At 50.5% G+C, this 15176-nt stretch overlaps 8 protein-coding genes across 8 annotated transcripts; 5 read left to right on the top strand and 3 right to left on the bottom strand.

Moving 5' to 3' along the window:
• Positions 1–1087: 1087 nt before the first annotated feature.
• COCVIDRAFT_73840 (hypothetical protein) lies at positions 1088–1243 on the top strand (the record flags this gene model as incomplete). The annotated part of the gene is made up of 1 exon (XM_014695023.1): positions 1088–1243. A coding segment is annotated over one exon (156 nt), but the record flags the coding sequence as incomplete, so codon positions are not given.
• Positions 1244–1348: 105 nt separating this feature from the next.
• On the top strand, positions 1349–2686 carry COCVIDRAFT_58152 (hypothetical protein; the record flags this gene model as incomplete). Its single annotated transcript, XM_014695022.1, has 2 exons — positions 1349–1867; positions 1955–2686. Coding segments are annotated over 2 exons (1251 nt in total), but the record flags the coding sequence as incomplete, so codon positions are not given.
• Positions 2687–2975: 289 nt separating this feature from the next.
• Positions 2976–3464, bottom strand: COCVIDRAFT_21058 (hypothetical protein; the record flags this gene model as incomplete). Its single annotated transcript, XM_014695021.1, has 1 exon — positions 2976–3464. One exon carries the CDS (start codon positions 3462–3464, stop codon positions 2976–2978), a length of 489 nt encoding a protein of 162 aa, XP_014550507.1.
• Positions 3465–4664: 1200 nt separating this feature from the next.
• COCVIDRAFT_115242 (hypothetical protein) lies at positions 4665–4859 on the top strand (the record flags this gene model as incomplete). Its single annotated transcript, XM_014695020.1, has 1 exon — positions 4665–4859. A coding segment is annotated over one exon (195 nt), but the record flags the coding sequence as incomplete, so codon positions are not given.
• Positions 4860–6886: 2027 nt separating this feature from the next.
• On the bottom strand, positions 6887–7456 carry COCVIDRAFT_21056 (hypothetical protein; the record flags this gene model as incomplete). The annotated part of the gene is made up of 1 exon (XM_014695019.1): positions 6887–7456. The coding sequence occupies one exon, from the start codon at positions 7454–7456 to the stop codon at positions 6887–6889; it is 570 nt and encodes a 189-aa protein (XP_014550505.1).
• A 798-nt stretch (positions 7457–8254) lies between these two features.
• On the top strand, positions 8255–8587 carry COCVIDRAFT_31772 (hypothetical protein; the record flags this gene model as incomplete). The annotated part of the gene is made up of 1 exon (XM_014695018.1): positions 8255–8587. One exon carries the CDS (start codon positions 8255–8257, stop codon positions 8585–8587), a length of 333 nt encoding a protein of 110 aa, XP_014550504.1.
• A 600-nt stretch (positions 8588–9187) lies between these two features.
• On the top strand, positions 9188–9355 carry COCVIDRAFT_115270 (hypothetical protein; the record flags this gene model as incomplete). The annotated part of the gene is made up of 1 exon (XM_014695017.1): positions 9188–9355. The coding sequence occupies one exon, from the start codon at positions 9188–9190 to the stop codon at positions 9353–9355; it is 168 nt and encodes a 55-aa protein (XP_014550503.1).
• Positions 9356–13312: 3957 nt separating this feature from the next.
• On the bottom strand, positions 13313–14995 carry COCVIDRAFT_115247 (hypothetical protein; the record flags this gene model as incomplete). Its single annotated transcript, XM_014695016.1, has 2 exons — positions 13313–13843; positions 13928–14995. The coding sequence occupies 2 exons, from the start codon at positions 14993–14995 to the stop codon at positions 13313–13315; spliced, it is 1599 nt and encodes a 532-aa protein (XP_014550502.1).
• Positions 14996–15176: the final 181 nt, after the last annotated feature.

Here is a 15176-nt window from a genome sequence, read left to right as displayed (position 1 = left end):
CGCTTTCCCTTCTGTTTGCAGTTCCTGCGGCTTCCCTTGGCGTATATGGGTCCTCGGTGTTAGCCAGGAGGCTTTCTTCCACCTGTCCTTTGCTTCTCTGGATTGATATGTAGAAAAGTTAATTCGGTCAGTAATATACCTGCCGATGCGGACAATGTGATGTGATGTGAGATCTTGTGGGATACGAAGAGCTCTTAACCCTGAACGTACGCGAGAGAACATCTAAGGTGGACACATATCAGGCCACGTTGAAGAGACTGAAACCCTGTAAAATGTTCTTAGACGTATTAGATCCATTATACTAAAGTTACATAGATAACTGCACGCGCAACTTTTGCAAAAACAAGATTGGTAATCGCGTAATCAAATTCTGGCTCAAAAGAAGACGATAGAGGGAAGTGGGCGGCGATAGTCCGTCATTTCTAGGCGTGATGTTGGCTCTTGATGTCAGCCCACCGTTGCTGGATATATGCTCGTTTGTCACACGATTTGGTGCGGGCATTGTAGACAGAATAGTTGGATAAGAGTGTAATGTCTATCTATGCGTGGCGAAAAACGCCCTGTGCCGAAACGAATCTATTATAAAGTATCATAATCTCTTTCCCACTTATTCTTTTAGGTTACTATTAACACGTTATCATTCCTTAGACATCCCTCTATCAACAGCCTATGCGCGACCACCAAAGTCCGATGCTCTTAGCTATAGTGCCGATCATTTGTTTCAGAGCAGCAGGGCCATATCGTCTTTGCGCCGCCATATCACCACAGATTCCATGAAAACATAAACCTCGGAGGGCTCAGTAGTTAGATCTGTGATGTAAGAATGTACTCTCAAATCGTAGGACGCCCAGAGCCCAGCTTGAAGCCATCCGCATTTATCCGGCCGAGAAGATCTGCAGTGCATCACGGCGCTCGCCAAGAGCGAGATTAGTCATTCATGTATTGTATTCTACACTAAGCCTCTTTAAATCTATTCTTTGGTGCACCTCAACAAAGGAGCACGTGTTACTAATTTTAGCACAAGCATGCGTGTCCCGCCTCATTGCATACGGCTGTCTATCGTGCCTTTCCATCAACGAATGCACCGACGATGGTCAGTAAGGACCGAGCCAGGCAAGCGCTTGCCCAACGCCTCCCACCAGGCGTACGTAGAACATATGCTGCCCTATCGGAACACAGCGGCGTTCCCTCCACCACAATCTTTCATCGTGCAAAAGGACGACGCTCACCAGAGGAGAAGGCCCAGAGCCAGCAGTATCTCACTGTGGCGGAAGAGAAAGCATTAGTAACTTTTCTACTCCTACTGTCTAACTTCGGGCAACCAGTGCGAATCAAGTACATACCATCGTTAGCCTTCTGCATCGCCCGCCAGCGATCCGACGATCCGACGAAGAACGCCCTGAAAGCCCCGAACAAGAACTGGTCTCGTGCCTTTGAGAGACGGCATCCCGAACTCAAAGCAAGGAGAGTAAGGCCCATAGACTGGAAACGTCACGACAAGAACATATATAATAAGGTGTGGGAATGGTTTGGCGTAATCAGGAACGTACTAGATGACCCGGCTGTTCTGCCAGAAAATGTCTATAATATGGACGAGACCGGCGTGATGCTAAGCATGCTAGGCTCTGTTAAGGTCCTGGTAGGTAAGGACGACTCAAGGGACTACAGAGGCGTAGGTATTAAACGGACAATGGTGACCGCTGTTGAGTGTATAAGTGCCGACGGTAGGTCGCTGCTCCCACTGATCATTTGGCCCGCGTCGACTCACCGGGACAACTGGACAACGTATGAGACACCTGGTTGGCACTACGGACATTCGGAAAATGGTTATAACGACTCTAAAGTGAACCTAGAATGGTTTAGGCGTGTGTTCGACCCCCAAACTAGAGATAGAGCCAACGGTAAACCACGGGTACTAATCTGCGACGGCTTCGGGACTCACGAAACGCTGGAGGTCCTGGAATTTTGCTTTCAGAACAAGATTGTCTTGTGTCGTCTTCCTTCCCACACCTCTCACAAGCTTCAGCCCTGTGATGTTGGGGTTTTCGCCCCCTTGAAGACAGCCTATCGTGATCAGGTTGAGCGTCTGTATCGCAGAGGTGTAGAGACGGTTGAGAAGAGCCACTTCACATCTCTCTACGATCCCGCAAGGCGGACGGCGCTTACTAGGCGGAATATCAAATCTGCATGGGCAGCGAGCGGTCTGTTCCCTTTTAATCCACAAAGGGTGCTTGAGGGCATACCTAAGCCTGCAGTTGAACAGCCAGGACTAGAGGTAGTGCCGCCCTGTCCGCAAGAAGAAGTGTTAGAATCGCCTGTAACACCAGTAACCCCAGTCACAACGGATGCCCTTTCATCGTTGCACAACTTAATTAAGCAAGACACTTGTGGACTTGATGAGCCAAGGAGACAGCGCCTAGAGAGACACGTAGAGAAGCTCGCAAGTGCTGCCCGGATATCCTTTGCCAAACAAACCCTTTTACAGGCTCATAACGGACTCTTAATTAAGCATAACAACGAGTCCAAGGTTCGCCGATCCACTAGGTCCGTAGTCCTTGGGAAGGCCAAAGTAATGAGCTACGAGGATCTTCAGGACGCCCGAGCGAAACGCGCGGAAAAAGAGAAAGCTAGTGTAGATAAATTGAAGGTAAGACGCGGTCGTAAGCGCAAGAGTGCCGCGCAAGAGGAACCGCCAGCACCTAAAGTCGCGCGAATGAGCGGATTGTTGGAGCGGGCACAGGGCCCATGGAAGGCCCCGGTTGCACATATGTATTGAGATAGCGTACTATTCAAGGTTAGACAGGTTGTTTGAAGAGAACTTAATGTAATCAATACAAACTATAGTTAGCGCATTCTATACGTATGCTAATACAGCTGATGGTATAAGGTCGCGTTTTATTTCACGAGCTGCCTAGTTGATTGTTTGTCCGACTGTGCATGTTAGAAAAAGCAAGAACGGTATCTTCCCGAACAACCTACTGTATCAAGTAAGACATGAAAATCGAGTACACATCAGTCTTGATTCTGAAAAGTTGGTCCAAATACCCGATGATTTTTTGGCGCCGAAATACCCAAATTACACGACGTCGGATCTGAAAGGCGTGTGGAATTCTTGATTCGTTGTCGAACTTAGGTAGTTTTTCAAGCTCTCGGGTGATTGCATTAGTTACCCGGTTAGATTGTTCCAATGTTGCCTTTAGCTGTTGGCAGTACTTTGAGAAAGTAGGATCATTCCGATGGTATTCTTGTTCACAATGATTGATGATTGGTTGTAGTTCGATACGCCATCGTTCTTGATCTTCATAAATCGTCCGTAAGTCTTCCAGAGCGTTCACAGAAAGGATAAAATATGCGAAGTAGGTCAAGGCCGCGCCAAGAACAAAAGTTAGAATTCCGATAACATTCGCAGCTACCGACAATCCGCTGTCACCGCAGCAAACAGTGTGGTCCGTTTTGGCAGCCATGTGACGCAACTTGCAGTAGAGTAGCGGTTGAGAATGAAGAGCAGAAGTTATGCTTAGAACAAGAAGTAGTTAAGAACGATAACTGGCAGTAAGGAAACTACAGGTATGGTGGCTGTGGCACATTTGACCCCACGGTTACGCAAGCCTAACTGCGCCGACCCATCCACACATGTGCTAGCACCGCCAGCACGCGACCCCGCTGTGGGCAGTGCATCTTCTTGCGCAGCGCCAACAGTGTACTCTCTACCACTGGTGTCTCATGTTTTCGCTTCTCCTGATGGTGATCGGCGATGGAGAAGGAGTGGCGGGAATCGCTCAGGCGGTAAGGGGCAGTGCTGGGGCAGTGCCGGGGCAGTGTGGGGAACCAATGACTTCAGCTGAGCCAAAGCAACAAGCCACTGTAATGGCAACAAGGATGCACTGCCTCAACAAGAAAAAGCAACAGCTATACACCACAGATAAATGAAGATGGTAGATAGCAGTAACAATACAGATCAATTTTTCACCGCACCCACGCGTGCAACAGTACTCGACATCTGCGCTTGAACTTGCGTATGTATTAAGAGCAGGAAACAACATGGCAGAACTTGCACTTTCTTTCGCTGAGATGGATCAAAGCACTAGTGCTTGCAGTCGTATTTTTGCTACAGGGCCAAACGGTGAAATCTCACTGAGCTTCCGGCGCACTTCAAAGGTTCCCAACGACGGGCATATGTTCTACACTCCAGATTTAGGGCACTTCCCGTTGTATCATGTCGACAGATTCCGCGGCCTTCCCAGTTCGGTTCGAGAAGCTGGCGGGTGGTTTATTGCCATGCGAGGTAAGAGAATTAACTTAAGGGTGTGCAAGTCAATTGAGCGCTGAAATTAGTAGATCAAGAAGCCATGTTCATCGATTTCGACTCCAATCGAGAATTCGCTGTAGCGGTTGGATCGGCTACATCAAAGAAAGCGCACTGTCTTGTCAATGGGAAGTATTACCTTGATGGATTACCCGATTCCGCCTTTCCCGACTGTGTTCGACAGTTTCTTGCAGCACCTGCTTCTTCAAGGTAAACGGACATTGAAACAGAGTTTTAACCCTGCTAAGAGTAACAAAGATCCCAGAATAACTCAGATGACGGAACCGTTGTCGGCAGTTTGTTGCTCGATATCAAACCATCAAAAGCTGTGTTTGTGGTTCCTGATCAGTTGAGCACGTTTACCATCGAAGTCAAAACACTCACTGGGAAGATCTTCCAGGTCGACATCAATGACGTCACTATAGGTACCCAGCTGAAAACTGCAATACAAGATCTAGAGGGCATCCCCCCAGATCAGCAAAGGATCATCTTCGACCGTACGGAGATGACTGATGGTGAGTTCCTCAGATTAAAGGAGAAGCCAGCACACTAATGCATCTCTAAAGAAACTGTTCTCAGTAGCCATGGCATCGTGGAGGTTGTTTTCCAATACCCAATATTCAAAAGTCAATATAGGCTAAGGTTGACTAGGGTAGCGTCCTGCACTTGGTTTTGCGACTGCGCGGAGGTCACATAAGTATAGCAAGGCCTTTTGCAAGCCATATGATGACTCTGAAACCTGGTGGACTTATCTGGCAGCCTCAAGCATGCAAAGAGGCACCGCAGATTACATTGGCAGAGACTTCAACACTCATTCCTATCCACATTCTGAACGCCGAACACGTACGGGCCTGGACCGGCATCGATCCGCCGCAGTCACTTGTTGATCCAGAACTCTACATCACAATTGGCATACCCTTTGTTCCGAGTGGAGAAGAAGCTGACGAGCTCGTGAAACAAAACGCAACCTTATACCAGCAGCTGTATGAGCATACGTATGGAATGCGCTACAGTATGCATTCCACAGACGGTCTGAGCATAATACCTAAAGACAACAATCCCTTCACGGCCATTAAATGTCGGAATTCGAAGGGCATGATCAATGAAAATCGTTCAAATAAATATGTTGGTCCAGGCAGTAGCACGAACATAGGTGGGGAAAGCAGCTTAGTAGAGGACCAAAACTCTAGGAAAAAGAAACATTGGTGGGGCAGGATGTTCCAGTAACAACAAGAATCACTATATTTGTGTTATATATGCTACCTTGTAAGCTGCTTTGCTACGCAGTGAGAGACGTTGTACTCTATAAGATACAATAAGCATGGATAAATAAGAAGTTTAGCGGTTTCTCTGGACAGGTAGCAAGGAGCCACACTAGCTGGAGCTAGAACAGTTAAGGTAAGGCTTATGCCAAGCGAGACAGGGGTGAGCACTAAGCGGCGTGCGCAAAGCGGAAGCTGCAAGTGCATGAGAGTGTAAGAAAAGTTGTTTTGATATGACGGGTGACTGTTGACTAGTTGATCTTACTTGCTGACAATCATTCTGCTGGCACAGCTATTGATGAGTCAGCTAGCTTGGCCTTGGTTAGTTATGGAAATAAATTACGCAACGCTGTTTGACGCTTGCCAGAACAAGTAAGGCCATCGCCTCGATGTACCGATCCCTATGGCGATCTTGCATCAAATCGCGCACCACTGCACGAACAAGGCTGGTGATGACTTGATGCTATGGTAATCGCATTATTAGACTTAGAGAAGACATTGGTAGGGGTTATAAAAGAGACAGGACCTTACTAACGGTTATCTTATCATAGGACACTGGGCCGTAACGAAAGAAGGTGTGCCGCGAAGGAGGCGTAAGAGTGATAATGCGACGGTAATATTGAGGTGCGAAGGGTCTATTGTATTTAAAAGTCGCTATAGCATAACACATCAAAGCTATAGGGCGAACATAGTCGTAAGGGTGGAGTTATAAGGAAGCAAAGCCAAAGTACCCCTCATTTGTTTCGGTATAGGTGGTTTTTCGTCACGGGTGGAAATACGTTATATTGCGTTTTTTGTAGCATTCTAGGTCAGCTGATAGGAAGGTCATCGCACGGCGCTATTAGTAATAAAGTCTATGTTCACGACAGCGCTTGGCCTGCGACAACATGGCTTTCGTAGCAGCTTCGGCTGCAGTCCTCGTGGTGGCTTCGAGTTAATTGGGAGCTGATGATGTCCCAGCGGCAGTGATTTCGAAGGCATAAGTCGGGGCTGTTGAAGGTAGGCAAGGACGAGGGTACGTTGAAGGGTAATTCAAAGGGTATGTCGGATTTGGGTTTTCGCGTAGGATGTAGTTTGGCGGAGGATTCGGTTTTTGGTAGGGTATAGGGTATGCCGGAGGGTAAGGGTACCAGTGAAAGTGGTTGTCGAGATCGCGACACAGCTTCGTTAATCTTGGCAGGGTGCTAAACCACCTTACCCAAGATCTACCCCTACCCCTACCTCCCGCTAACAGCGAAATGACTTTGTCCAAGTCAGATCTGTAATATTTGGTTGTCTGACCATGCCGTTTGTCAAAGCGATCGAGAACGGCTGGGAGCTAATCATAGCGGTAGTTTAAAACAGCTTTGGCGTACGCTAATTTGAAGGTTCGCTCGTTCACACAGTAGGGTGACTCCTGATGACGGTCTAAGTTATCCCAAATAAGATCATCCCTACCACATGTCCCACAAACTGGTTTGTACTCGTTGCTAGGTGTATAATAGTCTCCAGGGTTGACGACAATAAATTTCTTATCTCTTTTGAAAGAGCTTCGGCCGATGTTTGAAGCACCTGAGCTTACGCCGGCGGTGATGGGCGGGAGCGTCTCAACGCTGCAACGTCCATCGAGGGTTTGCGAAGGGTAGGCGTGCGGAGGATATTGGTTCACCGCGTTGTAGGTTTGAGCAGGGTTGGCGTACTTCACTGCATCGACAGTCTGCGCAGAGTTGTCGTATTGCTTGTCTCGGGAGGCGGTGCTAGTTGTTGCGCCAAAGGTGTGCAAACGGCTGCAGTGTTGCGCTGTCACTTTATGCTGTTTACGAGCTGGGGTGTCAGGAGTGTCGAGATTGTCGGCAGTGTCAGTATTTAGTATTCGCTTGAGACTCATCGGGTCCTGGCAGTGCTTCATAGTTGCTTCGGACTTCGCTCGAACTTCGCTCGAACTTTCAACATCCAGCACAAAAACAAGAAACACACTCTGCTAGGTTGCTGTGCGCTGTTAGCTAGTGGACAAGTAAGCGGGATTTAACAGTAACCGTCTGCCCATAGACGGTTGGGAAGTGCTAGAGAAGTGCTGGGGAAGGGGTGCGAAGGGAGGAGTGAGGGCGAGGTCAGACACAAGAGCAATTCAGACGATCGTGCTCCTAATGTGCGGTCAAACTGGTTCTGGAAGAGGATGGCTATCTATGCCAGGCTACGAGGGTTTATAAAGGTTGAGGATGAAGCACCTGGGGCTGTGTGCAGTGTGTGGGTCGACAAACGACCATCGAGGTCTTGGTTAGCAGGATGCAACAGCCCCCAGTCGGTGACGCCCCTTTAATCGAGCTGTGGAGACACAGCTATTGCGTACGATGCCTCCTGCGGGGCTACCGCGGCAAACCTAGAACAGTATCACCCGGAAGTTGCAGACGCCATGCACGATATCATGACACTAGGCGTCATGAGGTTAGTGCTAACTACCGCTAGTCTTGAGAGATTTAACGCACTCGGCTCTCTTCCTTATTACTACATCTCTGCGTATGATGGTAACAGTCTACGGCCTTGACTGGAGCCACTCTAGTACGAGTTGGGATAGTTCGTGTACGGCTATCTATATATGTAGCTCAATCCACCTCAGATAGCCAATTCAACGCAGTACGTCTCACCTCCTCACATAGTTACAATAACGAAGGCTATGTCACTAATTGACGTCAAAAAACACCAAGTCATGCCCTCAATCACGCAACCTCTTATACCCCACACATCAGATCCCGCGAACTGGCAACAATGCGAGTACCGCCGCGAACTCTTCAAACTCCTCCTTTCCTACCTCAATGGAATCAATGAGTTCAGCTCCGACTCCTACGACATCGATGCAGAAAAGCGGATGAACTTCCTGCTCGACCTGTTCTGGCTCAGCGATACAGAGGCCCTGCAAGCCCAGCTAGGGGACGACACAGCGCGTATACAAACCGCTTTAAAAAGCTGGATGAGCATGCGTCACCATTTGGGCGCGTTCCGCAGGGCAACGGGCTACTTTGGATGGCCGGGCGAGCAGTGAATGGAGTTCCTGAGGCACTTAGATGATGTGCCGAGTGCCCATGCTATACTTGCTTATATCGACCTTCAGGGCTTCGTAGGCAGAGAAGGCGAGTGTGGGTATGTAGTGGATACTTTTGATGAGGATCTTGCGAGGGTTTTCGATGCGCTGACAAGGGTTCCGGAGCGTAATGGACCCAAGGCGTTCGAGGGTGTGAGAAGGTATAATGAGTCGCTTTTAGAATGGTTTCGGGAAGGGGCTGTGTAGGATCTCTCTAACAGAGGAGAGAGTAGCCTGTCTCTTTACAAGAACATCTTTTTGATTGGGTGTAGTTAGTACCACTGGTCTGTCGGGTTGCGGGAAAAAGTGCAGGAAATCGCAGCTGTAACCGACAAGAATTTAATCAAATTGAATTATTAGAACTTAACTGCACGTGTGCTGACAGCGGTACGCTACGTTTAGCCAGTCAGGCGAGGCGTGATGATCCCTGCTTGTAGTATGGCGCACACTTTGTCGTGCCTGCTTTTGAGGGGAGTCCGGTTCCTCTAAGCGCTGTAGATTGATTTATTTATTTATTTATTTATTGACTCCTACTCGGTTTCAGCCGCGAGCTGCGCAGCTATGCCCGGAGTGACAGGCGTGGCAGACAGCGGACGCGGTGCGGACGTTGATCCGCGCCGCCCCACTTCATCCCTCGAAAGAAACCATCTGTCCCCACAAACCTGCCGTTCTTCCTCAACCACTATCTACACTCGGCCGGCAAGCTTGTCTAGATACTGGTTCCACTAACTGTATGCTTTAATTCTAGGCTCGTAGAGGCGCGTTGCCTCGTCAGTCGCGTCCGCTGTACCTACAGTCTCCCCCCAGCGCTCGGCGTCGTCTACTCATCTCTGATCCCCACTTGCCCAAGGATCTGCGTCTGTTCCATATACTCGATAGCTTTAGTGGCTAGCTGCGGCGTGCTCAGAATCTTCCTAAGGCTGTTTCGTCCGGATAGGTTGGCAAAAATGCTGTTCCGGAGGTCCTTATACTTGCTGCAGCGGAGGAGGACGTGGGCGACGGTCTGCCGCCTCTCTCCACAGCTGCAGCGGGGGTTGGTAATGGTCGGGACGTGTTGGCTGAAGAGAAAGTCGTTGAGGCCTATCTTCTCGGTTCGCAGCTGCACCAACAGCGCGCTTTCCCTTTTGCTGAGCCTCTCGTGGAGCTGCAGCACTTTCTTGGTGGGCGTCGGTGTGTGTCTGTATGTCGCACGGCCTCTCTTGTCTTCCCTCCATGCGCTGATCCAAGCCCTTTCTGCCTGTGTCTTGCACCACCTTCTGAGCGTTGTTCTGAGTGGGTGCAGCTGCGAGGGCGGGTTTGCTGGTGGCTGGCTGCGGCCGTCCTCTCTCCATCCAGTAGCCTCCTTGGCAGCCTGGTCGGCGGCCTCGTTTCCGGGGATTCCTACATGGGCCGGTATCCATCGAACGGTCACAGTTAGTCCTTTGTCCTGGAGCTCCTGGACCTGCTGCGCGATCTCTCCGAGGATGTAGGCGCCAGATCGTCCCTCTGCCTTGGCTATAGACCATATAGCGGCCTGGTTGTCCGTGTATATGGCTATACTCTTCCGTTCACTGTGCTCGTTTGCGTATCTCCGTGCGATTTGTAGTGCCAAACTGATGCCTTGCAGCTCCGCGGCGTATACTGTCGACAGGCTGCTTGGCCCCATGTGTACAGACAGTGTCTGCTGTGTGAGTGGGCATACCGCTGCGGAGCCAATCTCGCCGTCGATGCCGCTGCCATCCGTGTAGATGCTAATGCTGTTGTCTGCTGCACACTCTGCATCGTGGCGGTCTCGGGCCTTGTCTGCATTGCCGTCGATGTAGGTGTGCGGTCCTCGCTGCCATGGGGGCGTGATAAATGGCGGGATGCGCTCTTGCTTGTCTAGATCGCGCACTTGCTTGCTCCTCAGTGCCTCGTATACCTTCTGCCAAGGACTCTTGTGTGCCCTGTAGTTCTTATCAATAGCCACTAGCGCCAGTTCTCTCGGCTCAAAGCCTGCGGTTTTCGCGATGTCCCTAGACGAAGACAGTCGAGTAATAACGTCTGCGTTGTGCTTCCAGATCTGCTGTTCGATTGGAAGGAGAAACGTTTCTACGTCAAGTGCGGCCCTTGAGGTTGCTCTGTAGGCTCCGCATATACTTCTCGCTGCTCTTGCTTGGATGCTGCGCAGGGCATCTATCGTTTTGTGCGTGTAGGTGCGCTTCTTGTCGTTGAGGTTGGCGTTGGACCAGATCGAGCAAGCATACAGCATTTGTGGGAGTGCGATGGCTTCGTACAGTCTGCGCATGTCTTGCATACGGACGCCCCAAGTAGAGCTGCCGAGGCTACTCAGCATGTGTACTGTACGTATTGCCTTCTGTCTGATCGTCTCTACTTGCTCTCTCCACTTCAGTTTATTGTCTAGGGTTAGCCCGAGGTACTTGCATGTTGGGGACGGCTTTATCTCGCCCCACTCTGCCTGGATGGGCGCATCGACGTTGATGCGTTTGCGTGATCTTGTAAAGTGAGTTAGCTGGAATTTGTCGGGAGCAAAGACAGATGCGTGTGTCGTTGCCCAACGCTGTGCTTTCTCTAGTACTGTGCCCAGCACTTCGCACGTTCGTTCTGTAGTCTTGCCCCAGGCAAGGATAGCAACGTCGTCAATATACCCTACTGACATAGCGTCCGTCTGCTCGTTGCACTGCTCGATTAGGTCTGCGTTGTAGAAGAGATAGAGTATAGGGGAGAGTGGCGAGCCCTGGGGGATGCCTGTGTTTATCTCGTAGTCTTTGGATTTATACCCATCGACTAAGATGCAGGTGTGTCTATCGCTTAGAAAGCTTGCTATCCAGCGCACTATCCTTTCGTCGACCTTGCGTTTTCGTAGGTTGTGGAGCAGCCGCTTGTGAGACACGTTGTCGAAGGCTCCAGTCACGTCTAGCAGCAAGAGACTAGCCACCTGGCCGTCTTTTCCGCTGTTCCACCGTTCATAGATCTTCGCCGTAATAGCGTGTAGTGCGTGCTCTGTGGATCGGTGCTTCCTTCCACCCATGTGGGTTAGCGGTAGCACGTGGTGGGTTTCCACTAGGTAGCTCAGTCTCCTGGCTATCACTGCATCCATAACCTTGCCAATAGTATTGAGTAGCGCGATGGGACGGTATGCCTTGGGCACTGCGTAGTTGGTCTTGCCGGGTTTGCGGAGGACAGCTGTGATGGACGCTCGAAATGAGTTTGGGCAGTATCCTAGCCGCAGACTCTGGTTAAAGATCCTCGTTAGATGGACTGCTATTAGGTCGATCCCGGCTTGCAGCGCCTTATTCGTGATCCTGTCCGGACCTGGGGCTTTGAAGGGCGATGCTGCTCGAATGGCTGTCCGTACCTCCTTTTCTTCGATTGGTGGCATGTTAATCTGGCCTGCATATGTAGCATTCTCTATGTCTCCCAAGTCTGCTTCTGGTGGCGCTGGAAAGAAGACGTCTCGAAACAGCTCAGCCTTTTCTGCTGGGTCTTCTAGTTCACATCGGGTGTCAGGGTGCTGTATTGTTGGTATGGATCCAATTGACTGGTCATGCCTCGTACGTGCCCACCTCGCTAGCTTCCACAGCGCGTCTGGTGACTCTGTCGCTTGCTCTATGCGGTTTCTATGTGCTTTGCGTAGGGCTTTGCTAATTGTTCTCGCTTTGTGGTTCCTTGCGGCGCGGTACGCTTCCCAGGTCTCTTCCGTGTGGTACTGACTGTGTACCCTTTTTAGTCGTTTTGTCTCAGTTAGGATTGCTCTGCATTCCTCAGTCCATCCTTCCCGGGTGTAGGTAGAGGATTGAGTCTCCGGCACTGCCTTGTGTATCGCGTTCTGAATTGCGGCTGTCACCTCACCTGTGTATGCGTCGAGCGCTGCCTTTGTGAGCGGTCTTCGAAGCGGAGGTAAGGCGTGTCTTAGAGCTTTCGTGTACGCTTTCTCGTCTAGTCTCTTCCAATCTTTGCGCGGCTCCTTCTTGAGCTGTTGCACTGTAAGGTCTAACGTTGTGCTTATTGGCAGGTGATCTGAGTCGTGGTCTAGACCTCTATCTACTTCGCTCTTAATAACTTTGTCGATTAGTCCCGTTGTTACAAGGCAGAGATCAATCGTGGACTGCGAGCGGCCTTCTTCATATGTGGTCGTTCCTGGTGGGAGAGTGTTATGGAGTGCGCAGTCTCCTATAATGTCTATCAGGTCTTCTGACTCAAGATCGGCGACCTCTCTATTTAGCCCTCCCCATAGAGGATGGTGGAGATTGAAGTCACCAAGCAGTATTTGTTCGTCCGTATGATATTGTCTTAACGCCTCTCGTACCTGTGGTAGTACACTCTGTCGGTTGCTTGAGGTCTTCGGCGGGTTGTAGACGTTATAGATGACCAGTCTTTCTTGTTGTTGCTGGTCGTCTTTTAGGTCTATAATTATAGAGCAGATATCTCTAGTTCGTTCCTCAAAGCGCCATCCTAGTTGGTTTATCTTCTTGTTAATAAAGAAACAGACTCTAGCTATTTCTCCTGTGTGGCTTGTTGGGTAGCAAAGGTGGAACTTGTCCTTGGCTGGGTGATGTGTAGTTGTTGTGTATGGGTTTTTCCACGGCTCTTGAATAGCGATAATATCGAAGTCGTAGATCCCTGGGTCACGTAGTAATGACGCCATGACCATGTCTCTTGACTTGCGTACGTTGTACTGTAATATGTTTAGTCTGTTGTGTCTATTCATGCTTCGTTGTTAGAGTCGATTTCCATGTGCTGGCTGTTGCCGCCCTGTGTTCGTCGCGTGCTGTTCCCGGTTGCTTCCATAGCCCTCCAGGTGGGCATGATGTGCCTCTGTGGCCTTTGGCTGCCGCTCGCCTGTGTCGGCGGGTTTTGTTGCTCTGCTGGGTCAACGGTGGTTCCAGCGTTGGTCCTCTTCCGCCCTCGTCCGGTCTGGGATCGGTTCCTGGTGATTGGTGTTGGCTGCGTCAATACAGCGGCTTGCGTGAGTCTGCTCCTTCGGGCGGCGGTCCCCGGTTCTTCTAGTGGAATCGTCCTTCCTGTCTCCGTGACCGGGTGGTAGTGTGGGCGCATGTCGTATGCAGCCTTCGCTTTCGCCCTCTCTTCTTTCCTGGTGGGGCACTGGTAGTTCCATGCTTCGTGTTCGCCTCGACAGGTGGCGCACTTCTTGGGGATGGTCCGGTCAAGCTTCGACGGGCAATCTCGACTCTCGTGTTCTTGAGCGCAGTAGCCGCATGCGATTGTTGCCTTGCACTGGGTTCCTATGTGGCCGTAGTGTTGGCACTTAAAGCACTGCTTCACTCGGCACTGTCGCTCGTATCGCTCGCACTGAAAGACCTCGCCCTGCCAGATTAGGCCCTCGTCGATGATCTTGTTGGCGTCTTCTGGCTTGCTAAACTCTATAATAATACTGGAGGCAGCTTTCGTGGGTGCGTTGCGTGTTAGCCATCCTATGTACTTAATTTCTGCCTGCGGAATGAACGGCTTGTTGTCTAGCAGTAGCTGATTTCTCGTCTCTTCGAACCTAGTTATGTCGATTGTGCTAGTGCGTATGCTGTGTGCAATGATGCCGTAAGTCGTGATCCGTAGGGTGGCTCTGTTGCCGACGCGGTGGACCCAATCGTCGGCGAACTGCTTTAGTGCTTCTATATCGGTGCTGGTAGCTGTCTTGATGCTAAGGTCGCCGCTCTTTAGCTGGTTTGAAGAGAGTACCTTGATGCTAGCTATATTCTCATTTCCGCTCTGCGCGATGGCGCGCTCTACGTGCGCATTGAGGTTGCGCGGGTTCATCGCCCGCAGGCTCTGTACTGTATTGGGGTCTCTGATAGTCACAACGACTTCACGCTGCGTCTGAGAAGAAGGCATTCTAGGAACTTGTGTATTCGATGTACCTGCTAGCGTCGCGCCCCTCGCTGCCATCGCAGCATAGCTGAGCGTGCCGCCTATCTGTGGTCCTGCATTTTTGATCCGTCTTGCCATCTCTAGGCTGGCTTTACCTACCTCTGCCGCCTCCTTGGCTGCTGTCTTTGCTTCCTCTCCAGCTCTTATGTTTAGTTGTACGTTTGCAGCGATTGTGTGGATAGTATCGGTTGTATTTTTGAGTTCGGTCTTAAATTCTTGTTTGACAGCGTCGAGCATTCGCGTGGTGTTGTCCGAGGTCGCTTTGGCCTCAGTTTGCAGGATGCTAAGCGCGTCGCATACCGTGCTGAGGTCGGGGGCGTGTTGTACTTTTAGTATGAATGTCAGGGTGCCATGGATAATAATCTTGACGAGGTCTGCCGGTACGGGCTGGCTTTGAGTGCGATCAATGCAAGTTAGCGCGTCCTGAAGGTAGGTGCTGAGGCGTGTAGCATGCTCGCGGAATGGTGTTGGCCATGCGGGCTGCTGAGGCCACGGTGTCGCCATGGCACGTCAGTCGCAGTGGGCGCTACGGCTGAGTGCTGGCTAGTCAATTGGCGTCAAAAGTGTCCGTTTGAGTGCGGAAAAACGACTGAATTCCAAAAATCAAGTTCTCGCTATGTGTGGTGTTTTTGCTGTAGATTGATTGATTGATTGATTTAGTCCTACTCGGTTTCAGCCGCGTTTT

Source organism: Bipolaris victoriae (genome assembly GCF_000527765.1).
Source record: "Bipolaris victoriae FI3 unplaced genomic scaffold scaffold_184, whole genome shotgun sequence".
Taxonomy (NCBI): Eukaryota; Fungi; Ascomycota; class Dothideomycetes; order Pleosporales; family Pleosporaceae; genus Bipolaris; species Bipolaris victoriae.
This window is presented reverse-complemented; position numbering and strand designations above follow the sequence as displayed.